The sequence below is a fragment of the Callithrix jacchus genome, chromosome 5 (genome assembly GCF_049354715.1).
Source record: "Callithrix jacchus isolate 240 chromosome 5, calJac240_pri, whole genome shotgun sequence".
NCBI classification, from domain to species: Eukaryota; Metazoa; Chordata; class Mammalia; order Primates; family Cebidae; genus Callithrix; species Callithrix jacchus.
The window spans coordinates 116572456-116595282 of NC_133506.1; the positions used below are offsets into that span (position 1 = coordinate 116572456).

The window sequence follows — 22827 nt, forward strand, 5'->3', positions numbered from 1 at the left end:
CACAAGGTAAAATCCCATTACAACAAATATTACAGAAGTGCTTCTGTATAATAAAGCTGTTTCCGTGGTTCATATAAATCCTTCGTTGTTTTTTGTGGGGTTTGTTGTTTTAAAAAAAAATAGTAACTAATACTGTCATATGCCCAGTACTTTTTCTGGTACCTGTTTCTGTACATCTGATTTTTTGTTTGTTTGTTTTGAGATAGAGTTTCACTCTTGTTGCCTACGCTGGAGTGTAATGGCCCAATCTTGGCTCACTGCAACCTCTGCCTCCCAGGTTCAAGCAATTCTCCTGCCTCAGCCTTCCAAGTAGCTGAGATTACAGGTGCATGTCACCACGCCCACCTAATTGTTATATTTTTAGTAGAGTCAGGGTTTCTCCACGTTGGCCAGGATCCAACTGGTCTCTAACTCCTGACCTGAGGTGATCTGCCCGCCTTGGCCTCCCAAAGTGTTGGATTACAGGCGTGAGCCACCACACCCAGCCAGTAATAGTTTATCTCTAAAGCAGAACACTTGAGTGCTTGCCATTTGCATTGTAGATAAAGAGAAGGAACAGAGCTGTGGAATCATCCCCCAATAGCCATGCCTCCTTTGCTTCCTCTTCATCTTGATCCTCCCCTCCTCCAGCAGTTCCCTGTTCTTTTCAAACAGATCACCACACAAAAATCCAAAGGAGGAAAATGTGTGTGTCTGAATGTGAGTGTGTGTCTTGCATGTGGACATGTGGTGGGGTGTGAGAATGTGTAAGAAAAAGTACATGTGGCCGGGCGCGGTGGCTCACGCCTATAATCCCAGCACTTTGGGAGGCCAGGCAGGTGGGTCACGAGGTCAAGAGATCGAGACCATCCTGGTCAACATGGTGAAACCCCATCTCTACTAAAAACACAAAAAATTAGCTGGGCACGGTGGCGCGTGCCTGTAATCCCAGCTACTCAGGAGGCTGAGGCAGGAGAATTGCCTGAACCCAGGAGGCGGAGGTTGCGGTGAGCCGAGATCGCGCCATTGCACTCCAGCCTGGGTAACAAGAGTGAAACTCCATCTCAAAAAAAAAAAAAGAAAAAGTACATGTGAAGAAGCAGACAGTAAAGCAAATGGGGCAGCTGTTAAAAGGCAAATCTGTGTAAAGATTATATGGGTGTTTTATGTACTGTTCTTATTCTTGCATCTATAAATTTGAAATTATTTCCAAATAAAATACTTAACACATGGATATACATGAGGCTAATTTGACTGCACAAGGAGTTCTCTGGTATGGAAATTTTCTTCTACATCCTTATAACGTATTATCCGCCATTTAACAGGTGGAATAGCTGACACCCAGAGAATTGAAGTGATCTGAGTTCACACAGCACATTGAGGTGGAGGCAGGATGTGGGCCCATATTGACCACTATAGTAGGCCACCTCCTAGGAGACCATAGCTGGTCCTTACTACTCTAGCTGGACCAGGTTGGCGTGAGATTCTGACAGCTGATTGGGTGTCTCCTGCTGTGTGTCCGAGCCCAGTCCATGCCCCACATTGACCCAGGAGTGGAATCAGCAGGGTTGCAGCTGTCTTCTGCTGAAGCACACTAAGCATATTCAAGATGGCCAGGAATCTTCTAGAGAAACTGCTTCCTTAGGCTAAGAAGCACTCACTGTGCTCTGCCCTCAAGTCTCTTCATTTTTAAAATTTTTTTCTTTTTATATGGAGTCTCGCTTTGTCTCCCAGGCTGGAGTGCAGTGGCTCAATCTCAGCTCACTACAACCTTGCCTCCCTGGTTCAAGCAATTCTCTGTCTCGCCCTCCCAAATAGCCGAGATTACAGGCACCCACCACCACACCCAGCTAATTTTTGTATTTTTAGTATAGACGGGGTTTCACCTTCTTGGCCAGGCTGGTCTTGAATTCCTGACCTCGTGATCTACCATGCCTGGCCATTTCTTAAAATACATGAAACTGGAAGGCCCTGTTGTACCAGAGCCATGGAGGACTGTTACCTCATATTTATGTAGTTGAGATCTGAGGGGAAAAGGAGTGAGTTTGGTTTACAAAGTGATGCCAGGTATGGGTCTAGGCCAGACCAGCTTTCTTCTGCTGTGTACCAGTCGACTGGTTGTACCTGCCGCCTTGTGAGCGAGCAGGTTGTATGGTTCAGTGCAGCACATTGTATCAAGTAGGTCAGAAGTTACAACTTTATGCACAAAGGGATGGTTCACTTTGAGTCAGTGAAAACCTTTCATTAACCACAGGGCCCAAGGAGGGGTGGATCTGGTAATCATTGCTAAGCAGGCAGAGCTAGAGGTTCAGACACTGCCGCTGTGTGCCGGCCCCTTTCCTCTCACACCAAACCACATGTTATGCATCTGTCTGTGCTCCTCCAAGGCCCTTAAATTATTCTCATTGTTTTTGCTTACTGATGTTTTCCCCCAGCTGCCAGAGTTGGGGGTAAGTGTCCTACTTGAATTCTTAACATCAGAGAAAACATTTTCCTGAAAATCTTTCATTTTAGAGTTCATCCTTTATCTGAAATGCCTACCTGTAGCTACCTTAGACTTAATTAATCCCGACCATGGTTAAGTTGTCATCAAAGGATTTCCTTCAGGGGCCCAGCTAGTTGTATGAAATAGATCCATGAGCACTTACTATATTGTTACCCCAGCTTATATAGACATGATTGTTTGTCCCCAGGCAATGATGAAGTTATACACTTTGCTCCTCCCATTCTCTGATTCCTCAGGCTCTTTCCTTCCCTAAAGTAAATGCCAGGTAGTTGACAACTGGAATCAGGGCAAGATGCAGGGGGATGAGAAGAGGCTGACCCCAAATTCCTGTTGGTTTGTCTGAAGCTTAAGAGGTCTGTGTTGGAGCCGCCGTGCAAATGGCAATGCTGTCTACTCCAAGAGGACCATCATAACTGAGCCTGGACCTTGTAGTTCTTGGAGGCTTGGATAGGACTTATTGGTAATGAGTGTCCCAGTGTTTCCCTGGATCAATTTTTTTTGCTTCATGAGGCTAAGCCTTTTTACTTGAGTTTTAAAAGAAGGTGACATTACTGTTAAGGATTCCTGATTTCAGAACAGATCCAAAGCCCATCATATACAGGGAAAGAGGGTATAACTTACCTTCCAGTGGTGTTGCCACCTACTCCTCTGCCTCTGGAAGCACAGGAGAGGCCTCATCATAAGCATCCTTCTGATATGAAGCCATCAATGACCTATGGCATTTATTGAGGGTAAGATGAATCTTTCCAATGTGATATCTCCAACACTCTTTCTGGAAGGGTCATCTAATCTTGCTTTTCAGACTAGCTTTACCCCAGAGGCACTACATAACTTTTGAGCTTCCATTAGGAAATGTGAACAACCAGCAAGACCAGGGCTTCAAAGCAGGGTCTGCTGTGGAATGTTGCTCAGTGCACTTTGGGGTTCTTTCACAGCTAGAGCTCAGCATGGGAATTTGCCACTGATTGGAGGTTTGTTCCAAAATATCAGGGCCCAGGTAGGGAACCACTAGGTGGGTTGTGGTGGTCTCTTAGATATCTTCCCTTTGAAGCTAGGGACACAAAGTAGATACAGCTTGACTAAGGAGCTGGAGATGATCAGAGTGGACTTCCTGCAAGTGGGTCAAGATGGTCCACATAGATTTTCAAGGATGGGGGGTTGAGAATAATAACCCTACTAGGGTCTTTGATCCTGAAGGCAAAGCAAATTCTGTGACTGTGACCTTCCTGGCCCTCAGGATCTTGAACAATTTCCTCATAAGCGCCCCCCAGCTTCCTCCCCATAGCCCAGCACAAAATGATTCAGGGTTAGGAGCAGAGGGTCCTGACAGAGTCCAACCTAGTGAACTGTAGCGAGAGAGCAAACCTGCGCTGAGTGCTCATGTCTACTTGGTGGTTACTCCCAGCTTGCCCAGTCATGTGACCAGACTTCTGCTTGTGGCTAGCCACAGGTAAATTGAGTGCTATTTATATTCTCCTGCTTGGAGGAGGAGGTGGGCGAGATCATCTGGGAGCCCACAACACGGCTGATCAGCCTAGGAAAGGCAAATCTCCCTTTGACGTTGTGCCTTTTTTTTTTTTTTTTTTTCGACTTACCTTGCCGCAGATAACAGCATGGGCCCTGAGCTTCCAATTTAGCTGATTGGTCAGTAGCCATCTCTTATTTACCCTTTAGTAGTTGGGGAATTCTAGAACTATAGGAGGCCCCAGACTCATCTGGTACAGTTGCCCATCTTCAAGGGTGAATACTGAGACAGCTGGGGATGTGTAATGATCTCTTCCTGGGCCTGTTTGGAGGCAGACTATAGCCACCCTCGTTCAACCTTTTATCTAGCTAGACTCTCTCACATTCTAACTAAAACTTTTTTACTGTCCTTCATGTTTGCACCATCACAGAAGACTACTGATAAATTCTAATTCATTTTCCTCCCCCCTTGTGGTCAAGCTACCCTCCATTTAGCCATTTTTACCACTCTGTGGGATCTCACTGGTTTCTGCTTTCCTTTTAAAGAGCAATCATGACAAACGGATGCTGAGGGACCACTTGGCTGTGTATATCTGAGGTTATATCCCACTCCAGCCATGTTTCTGGACTTACAGGAAGCTCTTAATTCTGCCTGGAGTCTTGGTCTTGCTCCTAGGATGACATGACACTTCTTAATTCAGTTTAGTGTGTCTTTCAATTAGTATCTTGATTCTATCTTGCATTAACTTACATCTTATGAGATTCAGTTCCTTGCCTCAGCCTTATCCATGCTTTTATTTCTTTTTCTTTTTTCAGCCGTAGTTTCACTCTTGTTGCCCAGGCTGGAGTGCAATGGTGCGATCTCAGCTCACCAAAACCTTTGCCTCCCAGGTTCAAGTGATTCTCCTGCCTTAGCCTTCCGAGTAGCTGGGATCACAGGCATGCACCACCACGGTTGGCTAATTTTGTATTTTTTGTAGAAATGGGGTTTCTCCATGCTGGCGAAGCTGGTCTCGAACTCCTGATCTCAGGTGATCCACCCGCCTTGGCCTCCCAAATTGCTGGGATTACAAGCATGAGCCACTGTACCTGGCTTTTTTTTTTTTGTTTTGAGACTGAGTTTTGCTCTTGTTGTCTGGGCTGGAGCTCAATGGCTCAATCTCAGCTTACCACAACCTCTGCCTCCCAGGTTCAAGTGATTTTCCTGCTTCAGCCTCCCACATAGCTGGGATTACAGGCATGCACCACCATGCCTGGCTAATTTTGTATTTTTAGTAGAGACAGGGTTTTTCCATGTTGGTCAGGTTGGTCTTGAATTCCTGACCTCAAGTGATCCTTCCACCTCGGTCTCCCAGAGTGCTGGGATTATGGGCGTGAGCCACCACGCCTGGCCTCCATGCTTTTATTTCTTGCCTACCTTCAATCCCCCAAATTAGAAGTCCAGTGACCCAGTTGAATTTGGCTATAACCTGCCAATGTTGAAATGCTAAAGGGTTTAGGTACTTGCTGAGGAGTGAATTGAATTTGTCTTCCTAAATTAAGCCAGTATTTTTTTCTTACAACTTTATTTTGGAAAATTGCAAATCCAAGAAAAATTAGAGGCAAAATGTCTACCCATTTATCTTTCACCTAGCTCATTGATAACTTTTTGCCACAATGGTCTTTTCTCTCTTTTCCTCTGTTTATATATGTGTGTGTCTAGACATACCCACGTATGCACGTATGTACATCCATATGCACTTTTCTGGGTGTACAATTTGACAGAAAGTTGCAAATATCATGACACTTGTCACTTCATATCAGTGGCATCTCCTGAGAATAAAAACATTCTTCTCCATAATTATAATAACATCATTATACCTAATGAAATGACACCGTCTATTAGCTTGGTGCAAAATTAATTGTGGTTTTGCCAAAAGCAGAAATGGACTACAGATGTCATCTAGTCCATTTTCAAATTTCCCCTTTGATGGCTCTTTTGTTTTTGATCAAAACCCAGCCGAAGTCCCCTTTTGGTAGATTGTTTTAACAGTCTCTCAATCTAGAAGTACTTCCCACTCCTGTTTCTTTGCTTTGTTGTATTTGCTTTTTGTGACTGACATTTTGAAAAGTGGGCATCGATTGTCTCTAGTTGTCCCACATTGGATTCTTCTGTTTCCTCATGGTGGTGTCTAACTTGCTCCTTTATCCCCTGTATTTCCTGTAAATGGGAAGTTAGATTTGGGGCCTGATTAGGTTCAGGTTAAACATCTCTAACAAGAATATCTTATGGACAAAGCTATGTACTTCATAAAATGTCACTTAAGGAGGTACATAATGCCAGAATGTCCACTGCTAGTCAGGCTCAGTTAGATCACTTGAGGTGGTATGGTAGCCCCCAGACTATAAAAGTACATTATTCTCTTTGTAAGTGGTTTATGGGGTAATACTTTGGGATTATATAAATCTTCTGTTCCCCATGACCTTTGGCCCAGTGGTTTTGGCATCTATTGACAGCTCTTCCTGATAGACATACTACTTTGGGAGTTGCATAAAGCCAGTTCTGAATTAACACTAATAGATGTGAATGCTGACATGAGCAGTTCAAAAAAATAATAACCAAAAAATTGTCTTTTGGCCATTGAAATCACTGGGGAGAAGGCAACAAAATGGGGCCATCAAATTCTGTCAACGTTTGTAGGCTTTTAAGTTGCTAAAACATATACCGCCGGCCCTCCGCGTGTGTGGGTTCTATCAGCTGAGTATCAAAAATACTTGGAAAAAAATTATACAGAACTTATTTTTTCTTGTTATTGTATCTTTTTCCTTTCCTTTTCTTTTTTCTTTTTCTTTTTTTTTTTTTTTTTGAGACAGTCTCGCTCTGTCACCCAGGCTGGAGTATAGTGGTGTGATCACAGCTCACTGCAGCCTTGACTTCCTTGGCTCAAGCAATTTTCCCACCTCAGCCTCCGGAGTAGCTGGACCTACAGGCACATACCACCACACCTGGCTAATTTCTTTTTTTTTTTTTTTTTTGAGACAGAGTTTTCGCTCTTGTTACCCAGGCTGGAGTGCAATGGCACGATCTCAGCTCACCGCAACCTCCGCCTCCTGGGCTCAGGCAATTCTCCTGCCTCAGGCTCCTAAGTAGCTGGGATTACAGGCACGCGCCACCGTGCCCAGCTAATTTTTTGTATTTTTAGTAGAGATGGGGTTTCACCATGTTGACCAGGATGGTCTTGATCTCTTGACCTCGTGATCCACCCGCCTTGGCCTCCCAAAGTGCTGGAATTACAGGTGTGAAGCCACCATGCCCGGCCGGATTTCTAAAAAATTTTTTGTATATAAAACCACATGTGAACAAAGTATTTCAGAATTTTTTTTTTTTTTTTGTAGAGACATAGTCTTTTTATGTTTCCCAAGCTGGTCTCAAATTCCTGGGCTCAAGTGACCCTCCTGCCCCAGTCTTCCCAAAGTGTTGGGATGACAGGTGTGAACCACCACACCTGGTTTCTTGTCATTATTTCTTATATGATATAACAACTATTTATATAGCATCTGAGTATTTATATAGCATTTACATTATATTAGGAATTATAAGTAATCTAGAGATCAAGTGTGGGATTGGGGGGAGGCTGGGCAAGGTGGCTCATAGCTATAATCCCAGCACTTTGGGAGGCCAAGGCAGGATAATCGCTTGAAACCAGGAGTTTGAGACCAGCCCGGGCAACATAGAGAGATCCTGTCTCTACAACAGAAAAATTAAAAATTAGCTGGGCAAAGTAGTTTGCACCTGTTATCCCTTCTACCTGGGAGGCTGAGGTGGGTCATGCCTGTAATCCCAGCACTTTGGAAGGCCAAGGAGGGAGAATTGCTTGAGCCCAGGAGTTTGAGGTTGCAATGAACTGTGATCATGCCACTGCACTCCATCCAGCCTCAGAGCAAAACCCTGAATTAAAAGAAAAATAAATAAATAATAAAGTATATGGGAGGATGTGCATAGATCATATGCAAATACTATACTATTTTATATGAGGGACTTGAGTGTCCACAGCTTTTGGTATCTGCAGGAGGTCCTGAAACCAATCCCCCACAGATACTGAGGAATGACTGTATGCACTATCTGGCAGTTTGTTTTAAGTCAGGGAGAAGGCAAGCTGAATGGAGCCAAAAATAAGTCATCATTTGTTCATAAAGCAGAAATTATTTTGATTATGTGAAAGTTCTCTCTAATCCTGTTTTAATTTCCTTTTCCTTCTTTCACTTGCTTTCTACCATCCTCACTAGAAAAGGGACCCCCCCCCACCTTTTTTTTTTATTTTGAGACAGGGTCTCACTGTCACTCAGGCTGGAGTGCAGTGGCACAATCATGGCTCACTGCAGCCTTAACCTCTCGGGCTCAAAGAATCCTCCTAACCTCAGCCTCCCAAGTAGCTGGGACTACAAGCATGTCATGCCACCATGCCAGCTAATAAAAAAATTTTTCTTTTTTGGAGAGATAGAGTCTCGCTATGTTGCCCGGGCTGGTCTCAAGCTCCTGGACTCAAGTGATTCTCCTGCATTGGCCTCCCAAAGTGCTGGGCTTACTGTTAGGAGTCACCACACCTGGCCAAGCCCTCATTTTTAAATTGTTCTAGGGCCGGGCACAGTGGCTCAAGCCTGTAATCCCAGCACTTTGGGAGGCCAAGGCGGGTGGATCACAAGATCAAGAGATCGAGACCACCCTGGTCAACATGGTGAAACCCCATCTCTACTAAAAATACAAAAAATTAGCTGGGCATGGTGGCACGTGCCTGTAATCCCAGCTACTCAGGAGCCTGAGGCAGGAGAATTGCCTGAACCCAGAAGGCGGAGGTTGCAGTGAGCCGAGATGGCGCCATTGCACTCCAGCCTGGGTAACAAGCGAAATTCCGTCTCAAAAAAAAAAAAAAATAATAATAATAATAAAAATAAATAAGTTGTTCTCTTCCTACCTTGGCCCACCCAACATGCCCAATGGGTAAACTAGTGTTCCTGAGACCCAGATGTGATCTTCTTGGTTTCTAGCAAGGGAAAGGAATAGAACTCTTCCAAACCGTGGAGTAGTTCCTGAACCAAGGAAGCCAGGAGGTCATAACATAGTTGAATCTGCCAACAAAACACAGGGTGGGAAATGTACTTTCAGAAATCTTCTGTTTGGGTAATAAAAGGTCTCAGTTTGCTCTGTGACCTTGCAGAAATCAGTTCACCTGTCTACATGGTGGTGTGTCGTAGGCCCTACATCACCTTGGAAACTCAGCCCCCTCTTCCATAAGAGAATTCATGAGCATGTGTGGGTGCACATATCCAGAACAGAAATCAGAGTACAGTTTCTATCATAGTTGTCCTCTTGTGAGATTTTTTTTTTTTGTCTTTGAACCTCCCTAATCTCTGTTTTTTCCTTCACCTTACTTAAAACACTACTTTTTTTTTTTTGAGAGCCTTGCTCTGTTGCCCAGGCTGGAGTGCAGTAGCATGATGTCTGCTCACCACAGCCTCCGCCTCCTGGGTTCAAGTGATTCTCCTGCCTCAGCCTCTAGAGTAGCTGGGATTACAGGGGTGCACCACCATACCCAGCTAATTTTTTGTATTTGTAGTAAAGAAGGGGTTGGTCTTAAACTTCTGACCTCGTGATCTGCCCTCCTTGGTTTCCCAAAGTACCAGGATTATGGGTGTGAGCCACCGCACCCGGCCTTAAAACACTACTTAAGAGCTGATTGGGCTTCATGATTTCTTTCCCACTTGATGAGAATCAGATTCCTGTGAGAAGTGAAGATATGAAGGGTTTATGCCTGTCCTTTGAGTTTAAAATAGCCCTCCAGAAATCCATCACTCCCAAATAACCATGGAGTAAGGATTTTTTTTAGAGGTAAAGGGCTAGGCTATGTGCTATTTCTTCTATTCCTGCAAAGGCCATGTAGATCCCAAAGGAAAGTATGTTCCAATCAGTAACTGCTAGTGTTTTGTGTTGTTTTGTTTTGTTTTAAGAATGTTGAAATCCTACAGAACTCCTCTTCAGAGAATTCAGATAAAAGGTGAAAAGTTCACACCACTTCCTTTTCTTCTAACTCCAGCTTCTTGAGAATTGAGCAAATGTCTAAGTAACTGCTGTCTGCTCTTTTTATATACACACATACACTTTGGGATCATCCCTGTTCTCCTTGCTGTTACAAAGAGCCAGTGTAGTCCTTATTTTTTTCCAACAATGACATCTCCAGAAGGGTTTCTCTTGGCCTGTCTCTCCAGCTGCTTACAGATGTGGTCTGCATCTTGGGAAGTCGGACATACAGCCAGAAATGCTTTCAGTGGCTCTCACTTAAGCTGTACACTTAAATATGGAGTCAGTAATTAATTGAGAGCCTGGCTGAGAAGTTTTTCATGTGTGTACAAATATCATCACTCTTTTTTTCATTTGGGGTAGTAAGTCTTATTGGTAGGGATAACATGGGATGTAATATTTTTCTTCTTTCTTTTTAATGTCGTTTCTTTATTTTCTTCTTCCTGTTAAGGATAGCTATTGAAAGAAGTATTATTGAAAGAAGTATTTGGAGCTCCAGATTTAATTTTTTTAGCTGGGATGGATGGGGTCTCCTTGGGCTTTCCAAGGAGGGCTTCTAACTCTTGTCCAGTCATATTTGAAATTTCAGTTTCACCACAACTTCCCCACAAAACCCACACATCCCTAGTTAAGCAGTTAAGCAGCAGTGGACCACAGGGAGCTCAGAAGACGGCCTGCACTATTTAATCCTAACAAATGTACTGAAATAGAAAAATAATCCCTGTGAAGCTGCTAGGAGGAACTTCCCCTGCTTACTGCAAATCTGTTACGGGGGAGATGTTTAGAAATTCTGAATCTCTGTTTTACTTTGCTCTTCTACTCCAGATGAACGTTTCCTTCTAACAGAAATGCTGCATCACAATTAGGACAGGACAAGACAGGATCTGCTCCCCCTGTGTCCAAGCACGCTGCTCTGACCCTGCCTGCTTCTCCTCCTTAGGTGAAGATCATTGACTGAAAAAAACAGGTTGTAGAAAAGCGTGTATACTATGACCTCATTTTACTAAAAATACTTGTGCAGGCTTGTGCACGGAGAGAGATGAGGATTGGTGAGCACAGTGGTGATCTCTGAGTAGAGGCATGCATAGTTGGTCATTTTCGGTTTTCGCTCATCTGCATTCTTTCCTCTAACGTGCATAGTTTCTGGATGTGCAGAAGTTATTGTAATGTGCATAGTTATTGTAATAAGAGTTATTTTCTCTTTAAGAGAAGAAGTGAGATCGAAAAAATAAAAACAAAAAACAGGGTAAATGAGACTAGTGCTAACTATGCTTCCAGTCTTGATGCCATGAGAAAATGACTCATAACTTGTTTGTTGAACCAGCTAGTTGCTGAGTTTTTGCCATGTGTAAGATCTCATTGGCTGTCTCTCTCATTTTCCTTCTGTAGTCCTTCTTGGGTATTTTGGGATGACTACGATGAGTGGAAAGTAGCTTTGTCGTTATTTCCCCGGCTTTTCTCTCCTGCATCATCCCAAAGATAGTGAAATAAGTGGAGCACACCCCCTAGGTGCCCAGCCAGAACCCATTGGTCGGGCTGGTTTCCCATTACAAATTGCTAAGCCTCCACCCACAGACTATCTCTGGTCATGCTGAGAAGAGCAGCCACAATGCCTCAGTTCCTGCATTATCTACTGTCTTTCCTCTAATGCCATTTCTGCCCTTCTTTTAAGAGCTGTCACCCTTCTCCTTTAGGTACCTAGAGGGGGGATATGCTGGTGTGGTCACGCCTGAGCTGATTTTTAGGAAGCGATATTGGGAACAGCCTAGACAAATTGGTAACTTCTGAAGAGGCATTTCCTGGGCGAGTATACCTTGGGGTCGTGCCTGTAGGCTTTCACTTAGAAATAAGTTGCATCAGGCTTGCTCACTTTAATCTCATCAGCAGGTCCTTGTCTTACTCCTCCAGTGTTTATCACAGAGAGGTGGCTCATGGTGAGCGCTCAAAATCTGCTTACCGAAAGCATCAGTCTGCTGCAGTGTGCCAGGCCCATCTTCTGCCCTTGGTTCATTGTCTTATCTGCTGTTTGTGTGCCTTCTGCCCTGTTGACTTTCCTCCAACAGGCAGACACTTGACCACTGACCCTTTCCACTCATAGCTCCCTCTCCCTAAAGCCATACTAGTATAGCAGTTGGGAGACAGGACCAAGTGGCTCTGGAAGATAGCACCTAAGGCTTCTTATCTCCGGTGTGTGCTGTTTTGTTTTTTTTTTTTCCATTTGCTGTTGCCCAAGAACCAAAGCATCCGCCACTTCTCAGCTACATGGTGAAATGGCCTGGCCCAATGCCAGGGTGCTTCACCAGGTGGTTGGCTGTGGAGGCTGCTGCATGTGATGGGCTGATAATACCCTGTGGTGCTGTAAACAGGACACTCCACCCTCCTCAGCCACCCAGCCGGTGCCCCAGCAGTCTGCTGCTTTGTCATGGCCTGTCATGATATGGGCTTCTCTTCTTTGATAGGGAAGCCTATTGTCGTATTTCCCTCCCCTGTTTCCTAAATCTGAGAGGGGTACTTTCCAGAAGTGAAACTAGTTCATCTTCAAACCACAAGCAACTGTTGTGACTTCTCAATGCTGCTTCTCCTTTAACAATAATCACACAAGTGCAGGGCAGAACCTGATGCCCAGATCTTTCCAGTATGCCCACGGAGGATAAACCCAAGGGCAACTATATCAATGAGGCTCACCGAGAAGATTTCTTAAAGGACGTTCTCTATTGAGGTCAGTCTCACTGGGCAGAAGAACTTAAGTGCATATCCCCCCTCTAGGTACCTAAAGGAGAGGGATGACAGCTCTTAAAAGAAGGGCTGGTGATGCTCAGGTCTGCAAGCAGCTTTATATTCCCGCCTGCATCATTTATTCCTGGGTTAGACTGTCAGTAGTAAAGGAAAGGGCTTTGACATTAAAAATGGACACCTTCCCATGGGGCCAGGAGAGTGTAGGCCTATGGATACAGGGGCTAGGGCTTACTCTGCAGATCTTTGGGAAGTCCCCTCTTTCCTGACTCCTTCACCTACACCTTCGATCCTAAAGGACGTTAATTGATTTGGCATAATCTTTCTAACTAAGGCTTTAAAGTGTATTTGCATCTGTTCATTTCTTTCCAACATCCCTAAGAGGTAACTTAGCCAGGATTGTGCCAGAGGGAGAGCAAGACCAGTGAGGTCGAGGTTGGATGGCGTTGGCTGCAGTCACACCACAGGGAGGCAGAGCTACAGTCAGACCTACACTCCCTACCTCTTAGCCCCTACTAGATATCCAGGGCGGGAGCACACTACACCAGCCTGCAGCCCCTTCAAGGATGGCACAAGACATGTCAGTGTCTCATTTTGGCTTTGGTTTGCGTTGCATTTGGGGGAAATTGACACCTTGTTTTAGCCCTTAGCCAGTTTTGGTGTCCAAAGAAGCAGTTGTTTACCAAACCACTTGCAAGGAGGTTTGTGAAATAAGTGGTAGTTTTTTGTTTTTTGGTTTTTTTTGAGACGGAGTTTCGCTCTTGTTACCCAGGCTGGAGTGCAATGGCGTGATCTCGGCTCACCGCAACCTCCACCTCCTGGGTTCAGGCAATTCTCCTGCCTCAGCCTCCCAAGTAGCTGGGATTACAGGCACGCGCCACCATGCCCAGCTAACTTTTGTATTTTTAGTAGAGACGGGGTTTCACCATGTTGACCAGGATGGTCTTGATCTCTTGACCTCGTGATCCACCCGCCTCGGCCTCCCAAAGTGCTGGGATTACAGGCTTAAGCCACTGCGCCCGGCCAGTGGTAGTTTTTTTTATAACTATTAAAATCTAATTAAAAAAAAATTTTTTTAAGACAGTGTTTCACCATGTTGGTCAGGCTGATCTGGAACACCCTACCTCAGGTGATCTGTCCGCGTTGGCCTCCAATGTGCTTGGATTACAGGCGTGAGCCACCACGCCCAGTAAAAAATCTAATTTTTTTAAAAAGTCCCCTCCCTTATTTCCTAGGCTTAAAGGAAATATGATATTTTAGTCTCCTCAAAAGAGCTGGGACATGCCAAGAATTTGGAGATTTGGGAGGGTAGTGGAGCCTTGCTAAGGGCTCTGAGACAGAAGGTAATTTTGTCATCTTGTGGCCAGCAAGGTGCTGTGCCAGCACCCTACACCAGGATGTGGCCTCTGTGGAAATAAGGCTGAGGCCCAGCTGTCTGTTCATTTAAGGAAAAGAAACTGAGGCAAGTCTTCCTGTTTGATTTAGATATAGTGAGATCCTTGCACGTCTGCCGGAAGAGAGGGAGTCAGGGGCTGCAGATTCTGGATTGGGGGTTCCTTGGTTTCTCCTCAATCCTTTCCCTCCCTCCTTTTCCCCCCCTTTTTATTTATTTTCTGCTATTTGTGTGACTTTTTTTATATATGGAGGAACAAGTCAGTACCCACCAAGTCCAGAGTCTCAATGGTTAACCGCTCAGAGGCAGCTGGAAAGAATGTAGAGTTTACCAAAATGCCTTGATTGGATTCTCACATCACATTCCAGGATTTTGGGCGCACCCCAGCTCTGTGAGTACTGGGAGCAAAGTACCACCTATGACTACTGTCCTAAAGATTTGACTCATTGACTAGAGTAGGATATGAAGGGTGATGGAAATTAATATAAAATGGGGTAATGTTATCCCTAGGAGATAATAGAGTCCTTTACTCCAAGTTTCAAAGACTTCCTCCTCAAGAAACAAACAAAAGCAAACAAAAAATAGGTCATTGGAAACAATAGGATTGGGCCTGCCATCTCTTCTGTTAGATGCTAAAAAGCAACTATTAGTAAAAAAGCAGCCAGGCGTGGTGGCTCACGGCTACAATCCCAGGACTTTGGGAGACCGAGGCAGGCAGTCGAGTTTGAGACCAGTCTGGTCAACATGGTGAAACCCTGTCCCTCCTAAAAATACAAAAATTAGCTGGGCATGGTGGTGCATGCCGGGAGTCCCAGCTACTCAGGAGGCTGAAGCAGGAGAATTGCTTGAACCCTGGAGGTGTAGGTTGCAGCGAGCAGAGATTGTGCCACTGCACTCCAGCCTGGGCAACAGAGTGAGACTCTGTCTCTAAATAAATACCTAAATAAAAGCAATTCTTCCCCAGCCTAGGTGACAGAGTGAGACTTTGTTTCTAAATAAATAAATAAATAAATAAATAAATGCAATTCATCCTCCAGTTGTCTAGGCAGGTGTCTCAGCAGCCTCAGAGGGGTCCTGATAGAGGAGGGATGTGAGCCTCAGTGAGTAGTTAGAAGATTGAATTAGGAGGAAGGAGGCCTGGATTTATATCTGGGACTGCTGCTGACTTACAGAGTGATGGAGTCTAATCAGAGACTAAGCTTCTTTGTGCCTTAGTCTTCCTTATCAGTCTTTCCCTATCCCCTTTTACAGCTGACAGGAGAGTAAAAGATTACAGCACGCCAAAGTACTTTGTGGGGGATGGGGCAAAACTTGAAAGTACAATATAAACATGGGATCGCTTTAGGGTCTCAGTAAGGAAAGAATCTAAAAGGGATTTGTGCATGGACTTCAGATGAGGGCATTGGAGAAGTAGCTCCAGGAAATCTTTCTCCTGTCACTTATCTCTCAGCCCTGGAGTCCTACTCCTTTTCCTTTGAAACTGATGAAGCAGCCTTTAGGGTTATGACATCCTACCGTTTATGCCAGTCACTTTCTCGTCAGTGGCCCATCTGCCTCTTTGGTTATCTGTCATGTAATTTTGTAAATTCGCTTTCCAGAGTCCTTGCCTTGTCACTGGACTCTAATAGACAGTTTCGGAGGCCCATAGGACAGCATTTTGGCCTGAGCTGGCTGCTGATGTGGGTCAGAAGCTCCCAGAAATATCTGGATTGCTACCTTTTGATTTTAAACTCAGGTTAGGAAAATGAGCGGTTGAAATGCTGGTGTAGAGATAAAGTTGCAGCTTGAACCCAGCATGCCTATCACCAACTTAGTAGGCAACAAGGTTGCAGGAAGATTAAGAAAGAGGTTGGACTTTCCTGAGCCTCAGAGAGAAAAAAAAAGGCAAGCAGCCATGGACTCTTTACTCTAGGTGGGAAATGGTACGCAATATAGTTTGTCTGAGATTTAGCGACCTTGAGGAAGAATGAGACTTTACCTCCATATTTGAAAGAGAGCCTTTGAAGAGGTTTAACCTAAGAATGTTAAGATCATTTAAAATGATGTGTTTTGCTGGGCGCAGTGGCTCACGCCTGTAATCCCGGCACTTTGGGAGGCGGGTGGATCACGAGGTCAAGAGATCGAGACTATCCTGGTCAACACGGTGAAACCCCATCTCTACTAAAAATACAAAAAATTAGCTGGGCATGGTGGCGCGTGCCTGTAATCCCAGCTACTCAGGAGGCTGAGGCAGGAGAATTGCCTGAAACCAGGAGGCGGAGGTTGCGGTGAGCTGAGATCAAGCCATTTCGCTCTGGGTAACAAGAGTGAAACTCCGTCTCAAAAAAAAAAATAAATAAAATGATGTGTTTTATGTATATAATTTTAATTCAATATATCAATATAATATATTGATTTGGAAAGATGTTTATAAGGTAAAAACATATAGCAAAACAATATGTACAGTATGATCCCATTGTAAATTGTGAAGCACATATACATATATATATATATATGCACATGCGCGCACACACACACACACACACACACAGAAGAAGACCTGTAAGTTTATATTTCTCATAACATTGGTTATCTCTGAATGTTGAGAGGTGAGGGTTTTTTTTCTTTGTTTTTGTTTTTTTTTTACAAGAAAAGATAGGGTTTCACCATGTTGGCCAGGCTGGTCTTGAACTCCTGACCTCAGGTGATCCACCTGCCTCGGCCTCCCAAAGTGCTGAGATTACAGGCGTGAGCCACCACACCCAGCTATGAGGGTTTTTTTCTGTTTATATTTATGTATTTCCTGACTTTTCTATGGTTCACATTTAGTACTGTTGTAGTTATAAATTATTCACTTGTTTTATTTTTTCTTCTTTTTTCATATATTTTTATCTTTTATTATTATTTTTTTTTCTTTTCTCCTTATATTCACTTGCTTAAAGAAGTACAAGTTATATGATGGCTGAGTGAGATGATCTAGAACTATGCCAGGGATTAGATAAAAACACAGAGTAAAAGTTGGCCATATAGTAACATTTTTGATACCCAAATTGGAGAGGAGTCCCTCAAATATTCAATAATAAAGGAATGGGCCAGGTGTGGTGGCTCATGCTTGTAATCGCAGCACTTTGGGAGGCCAACGCAGGAGGATCACTTGAGCCCAGGAGTTCAAGACCAGTCTGGGCAACATAGTGAGACCCTGACTCAAAAAATAAAAATAAAAAAAGAAAAGGCAAAAATATGGGCTAAGCAAACTAGTGTATATCAACTTGGAGGAATATTATACAGTCTTTTAAAATAACAAATATGAGCCAGGCACAGTGGCTTACACCTGTAATCCCAGCACTTTGGGAGTCTGAGTCGGTGGATCACTTGAGGTCAGGAGTTTGAGATCAGCCTGACCAACATGGAGAAACGCCATCTGTACTAAAAATACAAAATTAATCAGGCATGGTGGTGTGTGCCTATAATCCCAGCTACTTGGGAGGCTGAAGCAGAGTATTGCTTGAACCCGGGAGGTGGAGGTTGTGGTAAGCTGAGATTGTGCCATTCCATTCCAGCCTGGGCAACAAGAGCAAAACTCCATCTCAAAAATGAAATAAAATAACAAATATGTACATTGTTAATAAATGGGAAGGGGTATATGAAATAGGTGGAACCAGGCCGAACATAATGTAGTACTACTGATTATGGCAAAATGTATGTAAATGCTTCAATAAATTTAGAATGGAGGTAGTGTTGTTAGTATCCTTTTTTTATTGTAGTAAAATACATACTTATTATTTTAACCATAAAAGTTTGTGTTCACTGGCATTACATACATTTACAATGTTGTGCAACAATAACCAGGGCCCATTTCCAAAATTTTTTCATCATCCCAAATAGAAACTCTATCCATCAAATAATAACTCTTACTCCCTGTCCTCCTCCTAAGCTCTTGGTAAAGTTTATTCTGTTTTTTTTTTTTTTTTTTGTCCCTATGAATTTGCATATTCTAGGTACCTCAAGAAAAACACAATATTTGTCCTTTTGTCTGGCTTAACTCAGCATCATCTGTGTTGTAGCATGTGTCAGAATTGCCTTCCTTTTGAAGACTAAATAGTATTGCACTGTATGGATATGCTGCATTTGTTTATCCATTTCTCCATTTGTGGATGCTCAGGTTTCTCCCACCTTTTGGCTATGGTGAAAAATGTTTCAAGTCCATGCTTTCGGTCCTTTGTGGATATAAACCTAGGAGTGGAATTGCTGGGTCATATGGTAATTCTATGTTTAACTTTGTGAGGAACTGCCAACCTTTTAGTGTCTTTTTAATATAATGTTATTGAGGTTTATTTATACCTATAGCTCCCAGTTCTTTTTGCTGTGCTAAATACACATGACTTATTAGGAGATTACTACAGATGTGAAAGCATTTTGTTCTGTTTAAAAGAAACAGCTTTATAGATTTTAAGCTAGTAGAGTGTTTTGAATGTGACCATGGAAAACAGGGTCAACTTAGATGATTGCAACTTCCTGATGATTCCAGTACCCTTACATTTTATCCACAGTTTCAGCTTTTACCTCCTCCCAGAATGCTTTAACCAAAGTAAAAATAAAGGAATAGATTTATTTATTTATTTACTTACTTACTTATTTATTCAATTTATTTTTTGAGACAGAGTCTTACCTCTGTCACCCAGGCTAGAGTACAGTGGTATGATCTTGGCTCACTGCAGCCTCCTCCTCCTCCCAGGTTCAACCAATTCTTGTGCCTCGGCCTCCTGAGTAGCTGGGATTACAGGTGCCCACCACCACACTTGGCTCGTTTTTGTATTATTAGTAGAGACGGGTTTCACCACGTTAGCCAAGCTGGTCTTAAACCCCTGACCTCAAGTGATCCGCCCACCTCTGCATCCTACAGTGCTGGGATTACAGGTGTGAGCCACTGCTGTCCAGCCTATGAATGGATGTATAATTGCTTTATTTTGTCCCATTTAGATAGAAGTCAAAGACAAAGGAGAGAACCAAAAGACTTAGGTATTTCCCTAAACTAGATTCCTCAATCCTGGATAATTGAAAGTAGTTCCTGTATGTCGGCCACCTGGGTTCCCCAGGGAGCTAACCAGTCCTGAAGGAAGTATGAAGAGGAAGAGGAGGCCTTCAGTTAAGGGATTGAATTTGTGCCATGTCTAAGCCCTGCAACAGTGTTAGAGGGAGGAAGAAGGGCAGGAGATAAAAGACAGAAGAAAATTTGTTTTTATCCACTTAGAGTTCTGTCTTCAATGATGGGAAACAGTGCTGCTCTCAGGAAACTCAGTATGGAGATCTAGGAGTTCACCGTTTGTAGTCCATTAGGAGCAGGAAAAGGATAGAGGACATTTATAAAATACCTCCAAGTAAAATGGTATCAATTGTTTCCCATCATAAAGGTGGGCTGAGTAAGTCAGGAAAGCTCTTGTCAGACCATATGTGCTGTTTCAGACTGTTTCAAATTCTTTGAGGATGGTGGTGGGTATGAGTGGGGCAAGTAGACCACATCTCTTAGAAGAGGAAGGGGATTGCCACGTCACCTTCCTCCATGCTGATGGCAAGCTGTTCGGGCTGTGTTCTCTTGCAGCCAGCGTCCCATGCTCAGTGGCCCCAGAAAAGTCAGTGTGTAGGCCTCAGCCACCCCAGGTCCGGCGTACATTCTCCCTGGACACCATCCTCAGCTCCTACCTTCTGGGCCAGTGGCCACGAGATGCTGATGGGGCCTTCACTTGCTGCACCAATGACAAGGCCACCCAGGTAATGATGGGATAAGGGATGAGGATGGGGTGGGAGGGCTGGCTGAGGAGGCCTTTGGTCTTCCTACCAGCTCTCAATTGTTGTGATGATTTGTCTTGGGTTTTGGTTGTATTTATTATCTATGTAATGTTTTATCCTCTTGAGACAGAGTCTCCTCTGTCACCCAGGCTGCAGTGCAGTGTGCTATCTTGGCTCACTGCAACCTCCGCCTCCCAGGTTCAAGTGATTCTCATGTCCCATCCTCCCGAGTAGCTGGGATTACAGGTGCCCACCACCACACCCGGCTAATTTACCAGCCTGTTTTACTTTGTAAACTTACACAGAAATGAGTTTGCATTCCACCCGCCTAGTGGAAGAGAAAAGTCAATCTGGATTTTTCAGTTTAGCTTCGAGTATTTGTGTCAGGGTAATAAACAGCTGACTTTGGAGTTTATTCTAGGTTTTAAAAAAATGAGATTTACCTTGCTAAAATTAAACCAAGACCAACATTCTATTGAGTTTCTATTTCCCAGGCAAAGAAGTGGCCAAAAAGTACGCTGAGCCAGAACAGATCCCATTGGAGCCATAGGAATGGAAGTTCTCAGATAATGGGGAGTTCTTCCTTGCCAGCAGCCCCGTCTGAGATTTCAGTATACCCATTCAAGGACTGGGAAGCCAGCTTCCTCTCCTTCATTATTTTTCCTTAGGACAATCTTTCCATTAAGCATCCCAAGCTTGGAAAAACTCTCTCCAGATCATCCAGTTCATTCATCAATTTTTGGATAAGCTAGCATTGCCCAGAGCAGGAAGCCATCTCATATGTGAAATTATACAGACATTTCTCAATCTGATTCCAGACTTCATTCTTAGCAGCTAAGTTGTTAAGAGTCAAATCTCCCTTTCGATGCAGTTTAAACCCACTCTCGTTCAACTTCAGAGCAAATGAGTTATTTCGAGATAGGCGGAAACAGTGTGGCTAAGACACGAGGGTCAGAGTCAGCCCTGCATCCTGGGTGACATCGGGCATGTCAGCTCTTTCTTTGTGAACTGGGTGGAGAGTGCCTGGTCTGCCTCCGTGTAGGTTGTGTGGTAGCCAAATGACACATGAAAGTGCTTGGTACCTCTTTTGAGCACATCATGTCAGTTTCTTTCCTTTATTTATTTTGTTAATGCAATCCATTTTCAAATGTTGTTAGTGGATGTTTGAATGCCCAGTACTGTTCTTGGCATGTTGGAATGACGAATAAGGAAATGAGGACAAGATTTGGCCTCTATGAGTCTGGATTCCAGTTCTATGAGGGCCAGTGAACAGATAGCCAAGGGATGAGATGGAGCCAAATATCTGGCAAAGTTTAGAGAAGGGGAATTCTCATGGGAATACCCCACCTTGAACCAACAAGAATTTGCTGCAGTTAAAATCATGGACCTCTTTGGATCTACAAATAGACTGTGAAAGGAGAATACCCTCCAGGAAGGAGGGAGAGTAGGCTTCCTTCCTGGGAGCCCTGGGCACTGCCATTCCCTTTATCCTTTGGAAAAGGCAAGTAAGATAAATCACGCTTCCTTCTCACAGGCCTGGGAGCACACATAACTTTGCCTTTGATGGGAGTGCTTAGTCCAAGTATGTTTGTAGTCAAGAGGGCTTCCTGGAGGAATAGGACTTGAGATTGCGTTGACTGTGTATTCTCATTATTGTATCCCCCTTTGTCAGATGGTAGCCTTCTGTGTAGCCCACCTATTTCTGCCTTTGTCATTTCCTGTTTCTGCCTTCTAGGAAGTCACCATCCCACTCCTCAGATAGCTTTCTCTTTTTCAACTCAAGGCAGGCTGGCCTTAGATGTTCCCCAGCCGGGTTTAGAGGCATGGGCCCTAGGCTGTGTGTTTTCGCTCAGGCTCCAGCTGCAGGCCAGATCTTTTATATAACAAGTCTGGGCTTCTTGCCACAGGAAGACAGAGGTCAGCGATGAGCCTTGGTGGGTCTGGCAAGGCCAAGCTATGCAGCTTTCCTCTTTCCCTGGGATGGGCTCCAGTCCTCGAGGAACTCTTAGCAACCTGTCAATATTGTGGCTATAGTCAGGACGTGGAGAATTCTGATCAACCTAGACTTCCAGACCAAAATATGCATTCTACCCATCTTTCATTCCTGCTCTTTGGGAATTTTCTGCTTCTAGGTTTTGGGCTCCATTCAAATTCCTGCTTGAGCCCCCTGGCCTGGTCCAAGCTACCCTCTTCAACACTAGTGTTACACTGTGGAGGGCTGAGGCTAGCCTGACATCTCCCTAAGTAACTGGTGTTCCTTCCCTACTGAGTACTGGGATATCACTCAGAAAGGACTGGAGAGGAAGGAGAGGTTTGACTGGGATGATATGAAGGTGTATGGAGAGGTGCAGAAGGAAGGGAGGGTGGCAGAATCTACCAAAGTCCTTGAAAGCTTTTCAGCTGTTAACAAATGGACTAATAGGGCCAGGCACAGTGGCTCACACCTGTAATCCCAGCACTTTGGGAGGCCAAGGCGGGCGGATCACGAAGTCAGGAGATTGAGACCATCCTGGCCAACATGGTGAAACCCTGTCTCTACTGAAAACACAAAAATTAGCTGGGAGTGGTGGTGCACTCCTGTAATCTCAGCTACTTGGGAAGCTGAGGCAGGAGAATGGCTTGAACCTGGGAGGTGGAGGTTGCAGTGAGCAGAGATGGCACCACTGCATTCCAGCCTGGCAACAGTGTGAGACCCCATCTCAAAAAAAAAAAAGAAAAAAAAGGCTAATGCCAGAAACTTTTCCCAATTGCCTTAACTTGGTGGGGGGAAAGGGGGGTGCTGTTCCTACCCCTGCCCTCACTGTCTGCCCTTTTTCTTCTAGCCACACCAGTGTAGTATTTATTTTCTACCACATCCTCCCTCACTGGCTGACACTCACTACTACTGTCTGACTTGCCTGACCTCCCTCCACCCACAGACAGCAGCCCTGG

General features: G+C 44.2%; 1 protein-coding gene across 6 annotated transcripts in view; it reads left to right on the top strand.

The window, feature by feature from the left end:
- The window catches only part of FAM117A (family with sequence similarity 117 member A), a 78297-nt gene that overhangs the window by 37719 nt on the left and 17751 nt on the right, over positions 1–22827 (top strand). For all 6 annotated transcript variants that reach the window (XM_078374217.1, XM_054256285.2, XM_078374218.1 and 3 more), the window contains one exon: positions 19709–19878. In XM_078374217.1, the coding sequence (XP_078230343.1) occupies positions 19709–19878 (170 nt within the window). The remainder of the gene's footprint in view (positions 1–19708; positions 19879–22827) is intronic.